At 42.9% G+C, this 15,255-nt stretch overlaps 1 protein-coding gene across 1 annotated transcript in view; it reads right to left on the reverse strand.

Annotated features, from left to right (window-relative positions):
• LOC109996436 (polypeptide N-acetylgalactosaminyltransferase 10) overlaps positions 1–15,049 on the reverse strand; it is a 64,686-nt gene extending 49,637 nt beyond the window's left edge. Inside the window, exon 1 of the mRNA XM_065963102.1 lies at positions 14,702–15,049. Coding sequence (XP_065819174.1) covers positions 14,702–15,034 — 333 coding nt within the window. The 5' untranslated portion in view covers positions 15,035–15,049. The remainder of the gene's footprint in view (positions 1–14,701) is intronic.
• Between the last annotated feature and the right edge of the window lie 206 nt (positions 15,050–15,255).

Genomic DNA, 15,255 nt, shown 5'->3' on the forward strand with positions numbered 1-15,255 from the left:
CTGTGCGCTCTGCCTCTACCTTCCCGATGTCCATTATCACGGGGACGAGGCGTCACGCTGCCACAAACACATTTCTGCTCCGGGCGCTTTTTTTTTTCCACTCCATCAATATTCAAGGTGCAGTGTAAACAAGCTAATGGGACACAACAGGAGCTCCGCCACGGCGCCGTGTAGCCTGTGTTTTATCTTCTGCTGCTAATCTGTTATTCATTAATTACACAGCACAGAGTCCGATCAGCGACAGGCCTGGATGAAAAGTCAAAGTTAATCCAGAGAAAAACGTTCATGTCACAGAGGCAGAGAGACGGGGACGACATCACCTGCATGAGTGATCACTGATCAACATCCAGGAAGCCTTTTAACGGACCATTCATCGACCTTTCTACACAAAGGATCCGTCGCGAACATGACGAGAGTCGCTCTGATGTCTTTTTATCGACTTCTTTGTGTGTATGTGTTTTGAAGCATCCTTGTTCCCCCGCTAACATGTAGATTATTGTAATAAATGCTGCAACTTCCTCTCACTCATAAGTCAGTATTTATGTAAAAATATATGAACTGAACGCTGGTGGTGCAGTGGTGCAGCGGTTAGTGTGCGCGCCCCCTGTGTGGAGCCTGTTGTCCTTCAAGCTGTCCTATCTCTCCATAAAAGCCAAAAAAATAATCTTAAAAAAAAAGATCTTCAGTTCATATGACTTTAAAATGACTCAAACTAATTCATGAATTCAACTTGTTTTTCTGTTTGAAGTTCAAGAAGACTGAATGTGCTGAAAGAACTGAAAGTTTGGTTTGTATTTCTTCCTTTGCTCAATCAGTGCTCGAGTATAAGTCGTCGACTTCAGTGTGTTCGCATGCTTTATATTTGAGCTAAATGTTTACGTGCAATATGTGAATTCATAAAAAGTATCTTAACATCAACAAAACATATTTTGTCCGCCATGTTGATCAAGTCGTCAAGTCAGACACTTAATTCTTGTCAGTATTTCAGAGTTGTTTCAGAGTTGTTGTTCCGGCGTTAATGTGCGTTTTCCAACTCGGTAACTATTTTTCCCAATTTTTCTGACACCACATGAATGCAGCATGATTCACTCAAGGACAGTGAGATTGATTACACCTGCAGTCAATGTGGCACTGATAACAGAGCTCCTCTCTGATTGGTCCAAGAGGACAGGTGACGGGGTATGTAATGTGTGTGAGATCATGTGTCACTTTAGAGACGGCTGGGAGGGGAGACAGTTTTTCTGTTTAATTAAAGTCTCCTGTTTTTCTCTTCAGAGGAAGTTTGCTAAAGAAAGACATTTTGACGATGTTATTTTTGTTTGTGTGTGTACTGCCTGCTGTCCAGAAGCACAACGGCATGTGTTGAAATGAAAGTGAAATATGGTTACAAGGCACACAAAAATCAAAAATGTGTTGGATGTTTTTAGCGACACAGACAGAGAGAGTTAGAGGGCTTCCATTTTCCAAATCCAGCTGACCATTGGCAAAAACTGTCCTCCAAAAAGAGACTGAACAAAATGAGCTTAGAGCAACTCTAACCAGAGAGACGGTTTGAGGCAAGCAGCAACCTTAAAAAAAAAAAAACACAGCAGTTCCTCGAGTGTCCGCTTGAGGCTGACTGCAAAAGCCAAGAAATCCCCCGTTAGGTCGACTGAATTTGAGATGCTAACTTGAACTGTCAAAGTCAAACCAACTTCAGCTTCTGTAATAATTCAATTTAAAAGTCCAAAATGAAAACATCATACAGAGCCGACTCCCCCCCCCCCGCCCCCCCCTCTCTGGACTCTGAAGCTTCAGTGTTTATCCAGCTCTGCATGGGTCTGTAAACCTTTCTGTGTTCTAACCTCTCTCCATTTTTCAAAAGCATCTCCAATATTGATCCTAGTTTGAGCACGTTTCTGCTCGTGGAGCTTATTAGAAACATGCAGAGGCTTTTTAGGTCGGGTACAATCACTTCTATCTGAACCACTTCTCTTGACCGCTTCCATCGCTGCAACACCTGTTGACCTGATAACTGCTCTCATATCTGACAAACTGAGGGGCGTCCAAAACGGCCTCATGCAAAAAAAAATGGTTGGCTTTAGATTAAGAAATGAACATAGATGTTAAAACATAAAACTCTTAGCTAAATGCATCACTATAGGTAAAACAGTAAGTCTAAGATTGTGATTAAATCTGTTTGCATTTCACCTCTTTCTTCTTTTATTAACCCTTTCTTTGCTCTATACATGCCTTCTCCACCCAGCTCCTGAAAAATGTCTTTCACATCGCTCCTGACAGGCTTGAAAAGGTCCTCGCTGTGAAAACACATTGAAGAGAAATGCCACGCTAACCTCTGAGGCGTCACCTTTTCCTGCACAGAGTCACCTCGCCGTTCTTTTGTGGCTGAGGCTTTTATTCTGCAGCGGATGTATTATTGCACACGGGGAGAAAAGAGATCTCCTTAGAGACATGTGACAGTGAAGTCAGAACAAAATGTCAGACACCTCTGAGGACTCGCTCGTACCTTCACATTTTAAAACTTTTCTAAAGAAGAAAAACCCGAGAGGGGGGATTGTCAGGTTGCCATGTTGGTCGTTGCCAACAGGTTTGTTGTGTCACCTTTGATAAAGGCATTGCTCTCTGTATGTTAAGTATCATGTTGCACACATTTTCAAGCTGTTAATCAGCAAAACTGCTCTGAGACACTTTCTCAAGTCAAATGTAAAATGCTAAAAATGCTTTTTCATATTTTTATATTTTTTTCTGTCATTTTTTTATATCAGTGTGTCTAGTTAAACTAATTTAATTCCCAGAAGTATTTAAGTTAATTTATATTTCTGAGATCATCAGTAAAAGAAAAAAGTTATAAACAGTATATATGTGTTTTATCTTAACCTTTTAAGATTAAGACACTGGCCCTTTAAGGGAGGCGCAGTGAAGAAGACAGAGGTGTGTGTAGGCTGAAAACAAAGCTTGTGTAAAGCTGTGGACATTTCTTTAATAAAAGTTGTTAAAAGTGAAGATGGACGAATTCTGACCGGTTCATTTCAAGGGTGCAACACAAACATGTATGATGTTGAAGAAATATCTGAAAAAAGGAGGTGGAGACGACGTGTATTTTAATCTGTGCTGTAACGTTAACTCCATGAAAGATAAGCTCTCTGTCAAGTATGACGATGCTTTTTATGCCTGAGTTATATGTAAAGTGTTGTTTATCTAGAAGCCAAAGATCCTCGGTCGCTCAGTTAAGATTAAGATCTGGTATCCTCCCTCTGGCCAATGAAGTTGCTCGATCCTGAGGTCGTTTATTCCATCAGCTGTTGGGTTTTTAAATAAGCTGTATGCATTGTTGCCTGTACACTTTTACTATGGACTGTTGGTCTTTTGTCCCTTATCTCACTCACGTCCATCATGGTGATATCCATGGTAGTTATGTTTTATACGTATGTATTTATGTCATGGTGCTGTTTTTTTTATAGATGTATTGACTGTATGGACCTCTGTTGACCTCAGATTACCCCTCGGGGACAATCAAGATTTTCCAAATCCAAAAATATTCCAGAAGGAAACAGACTTTGTGAAATGTGTGAGTTGGACGAAGTGGAAACTGAGTCCCATTTTCTTTTGCATTGTAAAAAATATAACTTCATGAAGTAGCTCATCTAAAACCTGAATAGATGTACATGGATAGATGGAACAGCTGCTTAGAAAAGAAGACAAGATATTCTGTGTAAGGAGGGTTTGTCTTGCTTTTTGTTTTCTCTTTTTGTTCCATGATGATGAATAGAGCAACTCTGCACTCTGAGCCTGGAACGGTTTAACTCATGGTGTCACACAATCAGAACTTAAGAACCTTCAAACTATCTGATCTAACGATGAGCGTGCTGCTGCACAGAAACTAGCACAAATGTTGGTTGGTGTTTACAGAGCTAGTGCCGGCTTTCGCTCCAGAGGATTGTTTAGAAAACAAAACCTTTGCTGACAGAAGAAAAGTGTTTTAAGGTTAATAGAGAACAAACCATATGACGTATTTTTGTAGGCCAACCCTGAAGTAGCATCTCCATGGCGTCTAAAGAGAATCCTCCTCTGGGATGTTTTCATTGGGTTTTGGATCATTAATAAATAATCTCTGTGTTAAACTCACGTTTCTGAAGCGTAGGCGTTTTGTTCAGCAGGATAATCTTCACAGATGAACGCCATCTTTATGATGTTTGAAGAGTTAATGTGGCTGACAGAAGTAAAAAGCTAACGTCATGCTAAAGCTAACTACACCACGGTGGGATGATTGTGACGTCACTAGCGTTATGCTTCAGACGATCTCCGATAAACTAATCCACGTAGTTTAATAAATAGTTTACTAACATAATATTCACCTTAACCTAAAGATTAAACCTACAGGAGACATCTCCGACTAGTGAGAGAGTTCCCGCCCTCTGTGTCCGGCGTGATGACCTTTAAAGTCCCCGACAACCACTGTAGTCACATTTAGCCGCTTGTTAGCAACCGCCTTTTTAAAGACGAGTAAAAACTTCAAACTTCACAAGTGGAGGTATTACCTAACGTAGTTTATGTGCTCTAACAGAACACCAACATCTCTTCAGCTTGTGTTAACCACAGACCTTATTTCAGGAGTCTAACCACAAACACATTCAAAATCCCCGTTGACTTTTAGACGTTAGACCCCATGGCGCTCAAATGCTAACTTACTTCCTGGTTTTAGGACTCAGGCCTGTGGCGCTCTATCTCAAACAGACAGAAGTATAAAGTAATGATGACTCAGAAAATGTTGCACTTCTGCAAGGTTGCATAACGGTCTTAAAGCAGCTTCACCAGTTTGTTCTTCTTGTTCAGATGAGGAGTGCTGAACAACAATGAGGCAGGAACAAGGAGCGACAGAGGACATCTACTGGTCTTTGCTTTTTCTTTGTGTGTGGAGGAGAAGCTTGTAATACCAGCAGTGCAGTGAGTCTGATAAGAACAGAGCTGTCCATTCATTCTGAGGAGGAGGATGAGTCAGACCACCTCGGGTCAATACTTCGTCTCCTCCTGCACTGTGAGAAGGAGAAAGCATTTCTGTTCTTATGTCCCTTCCTCTGTTCTGTCAGATCAGACGGATCCACCTTAACCCCCCCCCGAGACACAATTACCTTTCTTTTTCTGTTTCACCTCATCCCTCCCCTCCTCCAACTCCACCCTCAGCCACTTCACAGACAAGTCAATCTGTTGCCCGAGGGCTCACAAATCCCTCGCTGCCTCTTCTAAGAAACAAGAAACTTCAGCGCGCACTAACTGACCTCCCTCCGGCCTCGACTCAGACAGCTCGACGCCGGCTAGAAGAAGAGATGAAAAAGTTTCATGACTGACCGTTAACAAGTCAAAACATGCTGGAGTAGCTGTCAGACAGCTGCCTGATAGGGACCACAGGTCAGCTGGGGGGCGGGGCTTCAAGCAGGATCTCTAAGTGAGCCATTTAACTTCAGAATTAGCATGCAAAGGCTTCTCTGAGCATTCAATTTGAACCAGCAGCTTTACATGTTTTGCAAGATGATTTTGTTGTTTCAGAGGTTGACTGCCTGAAGAGGAGCGTACAGGTAGCTAGCAGCATTACAAACTCCCCCTGGTGGACACCGATGGTACTGAAAGAGCCACACAGCTGCTCACTTACTGGCCAATGTGGATGCTGCTGAACTCGATGGAACTCATCACACAGGAAGACAGTTTAAACCTTATTTTTGACTTTTTTTCAGACCCTCAAAAACACAACTCATCTTAGAAACCGATGTGACTTAAATTCTGAATTTTAGCGGACATTGTTTTTTTACTTTTCAAAGAAATACATAAGCATAATAATGATTCTTCTTCTTCTTCTGATCTGAATGATTTTGTTGTTTCAGATGTTGACTACCTGAAGAGGTTAAAAGAACATGTAACCTTAATTTTGAATGTAGTCAAACTACAGTGAAGCCTCACAAGCAGCACAGTCAACACTCCAGGAAAGAGCTCACAACAGAAGCAGAACCTCTTTTTTCCGGGCACCGCAGCCCTTTGATGATACAGATGCTAATCGCCCTGGGTGTCCATTCTCCATCCTGCCTAAGCCAGACATGTGCTCGAGGCAGAAGACCCCCCCCAGGCACACAGTCTCCTGCAGCGAGGCACTCCAGAACCCCCCCCCCCCCCCCCTGCCCTATCAGAGAACAGCTCTGCAAGCCACTGCACTCTCCATTATCCTCCAAAAGGGAGTCATTATCCAGAGTTCCCGCTGAGAGCGAGAGAGCAGGCAAAGGACCACCGACCTCCTGCCGGCTCAGATTCTCTGCTGAGATACGAACATGTCATAATGTGATGCTGTTTGCATGACATGGCCAGAGAGAATTTAAACACCAACATGAGACCTGATTGAAGCTTCTGCTCCCTTTTTGATTTTAGTTACAATGTCAATGACGGGTTTCTTTCCCCACAAACTGCTCTGAATCTGCACCATGAGAAGGTCCAAGTGTGGCAGCTCTTTTAAAGAGCATTTCAAACCCCAGGTCTGATCCAATAACAGGTTTAGCAGCTATGCGGCGCAACTAATTCACAAAACACACTCAAAAGGTTAAATGCGTTGAACATATTTAAAGGAGCTCTTGTGGAGATCTTTGGGGATGCATTTGCCCCTTTTCTGTGTAAATAAACCTCATTAAAAAAAACATCTCATTCACAAGTTCCAGCACAAACGACCGTCTGTTGAGCAGCCAGTATGTCAACAAGTCGTTGAGTTCCAGGAAGTCGTTTTTTCCAGTTCCCTGTGAGAGAACCTGAACGTCTCACCGAGAGAAACAAACAAACCTCTGTGACCAGGTTACAAAATCTCAAAGATTCAAACGACAAAAAAAAAACACACACAGATGATTGGTACCCAATCACTTTGGATTGAGATGTTCAACGACCACATACAGGAGTCGTGTCGAGGCGTCTGCAGTGTTTAGTTTGGCCGAGGAGAGCGCTTTTACTCTCCGTCTCTGCAGCACTCTGAGAGTCTGCTCAGATCTGAGTGAGCGCACACACACACACACACACACACACACACACACACACACACACACACACACACACACACACACACAGTAAACACAAATAAACACCTCACTAACACTCAGTAAGCAGGGCAAACAGCACAGGTGTACACAGTCACACCTTGAGCTTTTCACCAGCCGTGCTATCAGCTGCTAACAGGCGACTGAACAGCTTTAAGGTTATTATTAAAAAACTTGTTGAAACCGTGCAAATATATCTGCGTTTCAACTCGTGTTCCTGCCACTCAACTTTTTTGTTTTGCAGGACGCAGGAGAGGGAGGAGGCGGATTAAGTCATCTAATTCCTGTCACGAGCCGCTTCAGCCGAGTGAAGTTTAATCTGACACAAATATAAATGCCTGTTAAAACGCTCCGAGCTATAAAGAGGATGCTGCATGGGTGCATGTGAGGAGAGGGTCTGTTTTCCTTCCTGCAACATCCAAAACACTGATCATGTCAGCACTTGTTTTATTGGAACAATAAGAGTTTATGTGATTATCTGAAGTACTTTTTTAAAAACATGAAATGATTTGGAGTTTCAGTCAGAGAGATTTTTATCAGACAGCCCTCCGCTACAAAATCAAATCACACATCTACAATCTGAGTCCAGGTTCCTGGAGGAGGGCAGGGATGTTTCCATTTTTAAAGTCTAATTTGCTCGTCTCTGAAGCGACAGGATGCTGTGATGTTGTTTGATAAATAACACCTGAACCTGTTTGTTACACAGCTCAGAGAAAAGAGCCTCAGGTCACTCTACTGAAGGCCGTCTGATGACCTGATGAAGGTCGGGCTCAAAAACGTTGTTACAGCAAATCAATGAGTGTGTCTTTGGGAGCCATAGTGTATCAGACTTATCACTTTTCTAAATACTCAAAGAAGCCTAACAAAGAATAACAACAAAACAAAACAAAGCAGAGAAAGTCTAAGAGAAGGAGGATGAGGACAGAGTCTTTTTGAGGTTGTAGGCGATGTGGAAAAGTTTAGTTTTTAGGGATTTCTTGAACATGGAGAGTGATGGGGGGGGTGGTCTCTGGTTTTTTGGGAGTGAGTGAGCGGCACCAGAGAAGGCCCCTGTCCCCTTGAGATGGCGAGTCCATGCATGGTTGTTATTTTAAATGTTTAAATACGTTAAACTTAAAGAGACTTTTAATACCTTATCTCATGGTAAACGTGTACTGGGTCCTCATGTACCAGTGGGATCCATATTCCAGTATCAAATGCTGAGAGAGGTTATTTCATGGCGCTAAGCTTTGTCACAGACGTGCGTCATCATGATCGCAATGCAGTCGCCACTATCAATCTGTGCACACGACGGGACACCATTTAAAATTCTTTAAAAGTCTTTGGCAAGCCGGCTGCTTCGCTGTGCAGCATTCAAATCAAACAGGTCAGCCGTTTGGACAACTATAGCCTCCGTACAACAACAACCTCTAGGACATCTGCCCCCCGAGCTGCAGCACGTTTTAACATCTTTCCTCCATCATGAGGTCGTCATAGTGCGTCTAAATCACACGCTGGTTTACTGTTCAGTAAATAAAGCTTGTGGAGGGTTGCTTTGACTCCTCATTTACACATTGACACACATTTACCACTGTCATCACAGTTTATGCAAACTTACATCTCTCACCTCCAGCAAGTATTTTTGCATTCAGTTGACAAGCCTGAATAAATGTTGTATTTAATTTTTCTGTTTTTTTTTTTTTGTTAAACCAGTAAGAATGTTAAGTTAAATTCTTGATGTATAGATCTCTTCCTATTCTTATTTTTTTCTATTTTAAGTGCTTATGTGTCTATTCTTACATTGTTTTATTTGCTTTGATAACTTGCTGCTGTAACACCACAATTTCCCAGTTTGGGATCAATAAAGTCATTCTATTCTATTCTATTCATTTAAAGACAACATGCGAGCAGAGAGACTCGAGCGCTGATGGTCTGTTCTTCACAACGATCAACGTAAGCACAGGCTGAGAGCTCGACTAGCGTACAGGCAGCTAGCAGGATTACAAACTCCCCCTGGTGGACACATCTGGTACTGAAAGAGCCACACAGCTGCTCACTTACTGACCGATGTGGACGTTGCTGAACACGATGGAAATCATCACACAGGAAGACAGTTTAAACCTTATTTTTGACTTTTTTTCAGACCCTCAAAAACACAACTCATCTTAGAAACCGATGTGACTCAAATTCTGAATTTTAGCGGACATCGTTTCTTTACTTTTCAACATAACAAAGAAGCACAAAAGCAAAATAATGATTCTTAAATCTGAATGTTAACTACAATTAGTCTCCCCCTCTCCCCCCCTTTGCAACGGGTTGTGGTTCACTGGTAATGTACAGCTGTGTTGGCACTGCCGGAATCACAGCCTGAACTGGATCCTGTCCAAACTCATCTGAGCTGCTCAAATAAGCTCCTCATTATCATGTGAGAGGGAGGAGAAGACATTCCCCTAAAACATGGTGAGGGTGGCCGTACAGAGCTGAGCCGTGGTGCTGCACGCTTAGAGGCCGCACCGACATGCAGGCGCTGCTGTCGAAGCTGAAATAAAGGACTAATAATGATGAAAATAGAAATAATAACATTTCTAATTCATGGTGCATTTCTGATTTGGAGATCTCAGTATGAACTGTGAAGTGTTTGTGTTGAAGAGCTACAAATAAAACTCTCATGTCATGCAACAAGAAGAAGCCCTGCAGTCTCCTCTCTTGCTTTCTCCGTCAGCGGAATTCAGGACACGGACCGGTGACTCATCATGTCGCTTTAGAGCTTAGCTTCATTCAACACGGGGAAACTTTGGGACAGATGTGGCCTTCACAGCTTCGCCCAGTCTCCTTCTCAGACCCCCTCTGTGCTGCACATCTCTCTGCTCGGCTGGGTCTGAACCGGGCAGAGGAGGAGAGACAAATCGCACCTCCATATTAACACAGCAGTCAGTAGTGGTCAGGAGGAGCACAGATACAGGTGTGAGTGTGCTGCTGGAAGGCAATCAGCCACACTGGTTTCAGCTTTTAAATACAAGTGAGCAAAACCCGCTTTTCACTTGTCCACATTTCTCTTACATTAATCATCGTATATTTTCGAAATTACGACTCAAAACATGTACTGGACCAGGGGTGTAGCGTTGGATGTTTTGTAGAATGGATACAGCATTGGAGGCGGTGCTCTGTTCACTCCTATGAAAGCTGCTCAGTGGAGCATGAAGCACAAAAAAAGTCTGACTTCCTCGTGTAAAAGTTCCCAGATCTTGTACATTACTGCACCCATAGAGGATGCACAAGTTTAGCGCAGACATGTGTCTCCAATCTGGGTTCAGCTCGGCTTTAATTGCATTCTGCAACTTTTAGGACCTAATGATTTTAAAAAGGAAGTTGATGCACCTTAAAAAATAATGTATCTGCTGATTTATAGACGTCTCTTTCTCGATGTTAGCTTATTGGAGAAAGTATTTTTGACCCCAATAGCATCACATGACTCTGCAATACCAGGTTCCACCACCGTGTCAACTTTGCTCCACTGGTCAGCGCACTTCCTGGGGGGCTTGGGTGTAACAGTTCTCAGAGGTCACAGTTCAGTACCAGTTTGTCGAGAGCTGTGCCAGTTTAACCCGACAGCCGCCATACAAGTTTATCTCCATTATAACAAAATACTGTCTGACCACGCTGCTCCCATGAGATGCTTTCTGTTCACTGTGCTCGTTTACATCTGGGTAGTAGAGCGGGGAGAGCAGGCAGGAAGCTGTCTTGCAGTTTGAGCAAAACTTTTGACCGGCTCGGAGGGCAACAATATAAAGTTTCAATAATGAAGTTAACTAGCTAGTAATTCTGCTTTTCATTTATATTCTGTTCTATCTGATGCATCAGCCTGGGAGTTCTTGTTTGAATCTGACTGCAGCTCATTCTGTTTGTCTTTAATCCGCTCTGATCTTGTTCTTCTGATGGTTTAAGCACCGTGTCGTCGAAAAGCGAGGCAGACAGAAGGCAACAAGGGGAAGAAGAAAATATCCGCTGTGAAAGTCTCTAACAAGACTTATGTGAGAAAAGGCTGAATGGGATAAGAGTATTGATTTTTATCTACTTCAGTGCTGCCATAACAGCCCACAGGGAGAATTCAAAACACACAAACACACACTTTGTTTTCTTCTCTTCTCATTTGCCCATTGTTCCAATTTGTCTTTTTTAAAGTTTAAAAATCCAGCCAGACAGTTTTCAGCACTGCGGTAAAGATTGGTGTTAAAAAAAAAAAATTAAAAAAAAAAGACAAGTGTTAGGGGCCGCCTGGGGACAGACCACGTCAGGGTGACTCACAAGCCGACCGCACGTACCTGCTAAGAGAGCATCAGGACTTAGTGACACCGTGGTGCACTAACGTCACACATGATGAGTGTTCTCCTCAGAACATCCTGCTGCTCTAAAGTCCGGATTTTAAAGCTACAGTTGCAGGACAGTTCATTACAATATGCATTCAAAGAGGACTATCTAGGAGCATCAAATCTGGGTAGTCAGTCGTTCATGCAGTCAGCATCCTGTAGATTCTGGTTCCAGTTTTTTCATTTCTGATTTAAAAACCTTGAAGGACTCCAGCTCCTTGAGTTTAATGTCATTCTGCAACAGATTCCAGGCTGAGGGTGCAGAATACCCAAAAGACCTTTTTCCTAGTTTCTGTCTGAGCGTTTGGGATGGAGAGCATGAAGCGGTCAAAACTATAAATCCCACTCTTGCATCCACCAAAGTGCTCTGTGGATGGAAAGTATAGCAGAAACTTGAGTTACGAGAACATCAAATGGACTGAAGAGACAGCACACAATGTGTACGAGTCCGTATAGCAGTCTGAGTGTCTGCTGGTCCGGGGTCAGAAAACAGTCCTAAAGCAAAAAAAAATGTAAACAGAAAAAGCATGTTCATTTCAAACTAAAACAATAAGTACTCAACATAAGTATATCCCTCTGAAGCGGTCATGAGAACGCAATGAGTACTGGACAATAGAGCGATAATTAGACACTGAAGGAAACGCTGAGCCTGCCCGCTCAAAGCACGGAGAAATCAACGGCGACAAGAAAGGCTGCTCAGCTTCAGGAGTTTGGAGATGTTGAGGTTCTTTTTACAGCATCCTGCTCTGCAAACCGTGCTGAAGACATAAGCTAGCTACTGTTGTAGTTTGAAAGGTTGAATCATAACAGAAACACACAATCTGGACAGCAACAGGCACAAACAAATAGTTATCTAACCTCTGAATTTAGCCAGGTCATAAAGTCATGTTCTGATACACACATACCCAGCCACTCGTTCCTGGTAATAGACCAGTTTGTCTGTCCAACAAACTTCTAGGACATGGTCTTTCTATAGGACACATGTTGTAATTGCCCCGTGTGACGATTGCCCATAACGGGATGATTGGGATGCTATAAAAGAACTGCTCCAAGAGAAATAAGCAGATCCTCGATTCACAAGCCATAGTCTCTGTGTGGTTGTTCAAGAGCATTTACTCTTCTACACTACCACAGGCAAACCTTTTCCACCATTTGAAACAATATCACCTGTGTTACATGCGACCCTGTTACTCTCTCTCCTCTCTCTCTCTGCTGCACACCTCGAGCAATCTGCACTCAGGGAGGAGGAGAGGAATTTAGAGCTCATGATGGAGAAATGTTCCTCTGGTGGAGTAGAGTTTGACAGAAAAGAACAATTAAACCACAATTAACCATCTGGTATCTTTAACTTCCACTCGGGGACTCTGAAGTACCCGTCCTGTTAGAGGAGACATTTAAAAATCCCAATGGGATGACATTAAAGTTTACACTAAACATCTAAAAATAACAAACAGAGTCAAATCGAACCGCATTTTACTTTCTGTTTCTTTCTCAACAACTTTGGGAATACTTGAATTTAAATGAAAATAATCTGAATTTTAACTCCATCTCTCTCAGGATATTTAGCCTATGACTCCAATCCAGTCAGAGATTAAGATATATAACATGTGAAGCCTTGATGATGTTGAAATCTTAAGAGATTTCGAAGGCAATCTGTGCTAAATGTTCTCTCAAATTTGCAATTTGTTGCACAAAAGCATCAGAGAGGTGACGTCCCCTCGGGGAGAGTTACAGAGGAGCGTAAAACTTCTGCTTTTTCTTAAAAAACAAAATCTGTCTTGATTCTGTAAACATGCTGAATGAAAGTGTAGAACATGTGCAGTAGAAATAACACTGCATGGCAGGTCCGTACTGGGAAACACAAATTGGAAAGTAAAGCAGAAGAAGCTTCAAAATAACTTGAGAATGTCGTTTCCTCAGCGGCAGTGAAGATTGAAGAACAGTCTCACAAACAATCGAGCCGTGATCAAAAACGAGAGATGCTGAGAATAATTACTACGAGTCGTGAAGCTGGTGAGTCAGTCGGGAGGAGACATCGTGATCAATTTCTCATCTCCTCATTCTCTCGTCCGTTCGGCTGAAACTGGGAGAAGCAGAAATCAATGCAGGCGTCGATAAGAGAAAACGACGCTGCGGCTGTTAGTCATATTTGTGTCGGTTGATCTGAGCTGGATGGAGTAAGACATCACGTTGACTTATAGATCATACTTTTAAAAAAAGTACTACTGAGGCTGTTTTTTAACCCCTGAGAAGTTGAAGCTCTTTGTCACATTTAGGGAGGAAAAATGTTTTTTCTTCTCACACATACACTCAAAACAGATGCCTAATGTTCCAAAAAAGATCCTCTTCATGTGGTCACTGTGAAAATCTAAAATATTTGTGTTTTGCCTCTTTTTAAAACTGCCTCTGCAATGATTCATATCTTAACCTACACACACTCTCTGCACACTAATTGTACAATTTGGTCTATTAGTGGTTTATTCAGAGCGTGTATTTTCTGAATGGAGCGCCTGTGACACATCATGGAGGCTGTCCATCGTAGTGACAATGATGCAAAGTGTCTTTCAGCCTGGGCTGACACAGACTTAGTGGTGCTTTTCTGGTCAACCGAAGGATGAGCGGTCGAGCTATTCATCAAGAAATGTTTTGATTGGTTTGCATTCTGCAGCTTCCTGAATGATATGATTTGTTGTTTTTCTTGAATAAGCCATGCACATGACTTCTCTGATGCATCTCATTATTCATGACTTCATTTACTGGTTTCTGCACAGAACCAGTGGTAGCCTGACAGTAGCCGACTACAGCAACCAGTCCATGAAGGCTTTCACATCAGTCATCACCAAAATAAAACCCAACTACAAACTGCTCATTATGACGGAATAAAACTGGAATTAAACGCCCCGCCTGCTGCAACACATTAACCTGCAAGATAAACAACAGAAGAGCAGAAAGCAACTCGTGCCTCTCTCTGCAGCAGCTGATCATCTCATTATCTGATTTTACTCTTTCGACAAAGAAACCAGGAGATATTAAAAATAGGTGTTAAATATTTACTAAACTATCCTCACTGATTGGAGGTTCGCAGAAGAAATAATGTGCTCGTCGCTGTCCATGGTGCTGAACCGGAGCAGACTGGAGCGTACCGGGGCGCTCTCCATGGTCCTGACTCTGCAGCTCTTACACATTTTATTCTCCTCTTGTCTGACATCATTTTCTGCTCCTGTCGGGTTTTAAATCCGCGATGTGTTCCTTGGTGAGACTCCCTGAGAATCCACAGTTTTTTTTCCCCCTTACCTGCACGGAGAGGATCCCGGCCGCAGCGTCCACGCTACTGGGCGAGTTGTCGAACACTCGGTCCCGGTACAAAGACCACAGCCCGACGTTAGGGAGGAAAAGAAGAGCCGCTATGAGCAGCCCGGCGAACTGCAGCAGCCTCTTCTCTTTCCGCCTCATCTCTCCGGGGGGAGAAAAGCGTGAGAAGAAGAAGACGAAGCAGCGGAAGCGGCGGCGGCGGTGGAAACTAGCGGGTCCCCGGCTCCCTTGCTCCTCTGAGCGGAGACAACTTTCCCCTCTGACTGAGGAGAGAGACTGCACTCCAGCTCGTTCAAATACCCGAGCTGACGCCATGTCCGGTTGTGACTTTTCAAAATAAAACGCCTCACACACATCACAAGTTTCTTTCGGTTCTCAAGACTGATACAACCTCAAGTAGAAGTTCAAAAACGAATCTGCCAAGACAAAGACACATTTCTTCTCTTCGGTAAATGATAAAGACACCATACTGAGTCAACTTCTCTTTAAAACAGGGGATAATGTGACTCTTAAGATTTTCGGATTCCAGTTTTTCA

This window comes from Labrus bergylta, chromosome 14 (assembly GCF_963930695.1).
Source record: "Labrus bergylta chromosome 14, fLabBer1.1, whole genome shotgun sequence".
NCBI lineage: Eukaryota > Metazoa > Chordata > Actinopteri > Labriformes > Labridae > Labrus > Labrus bergylta.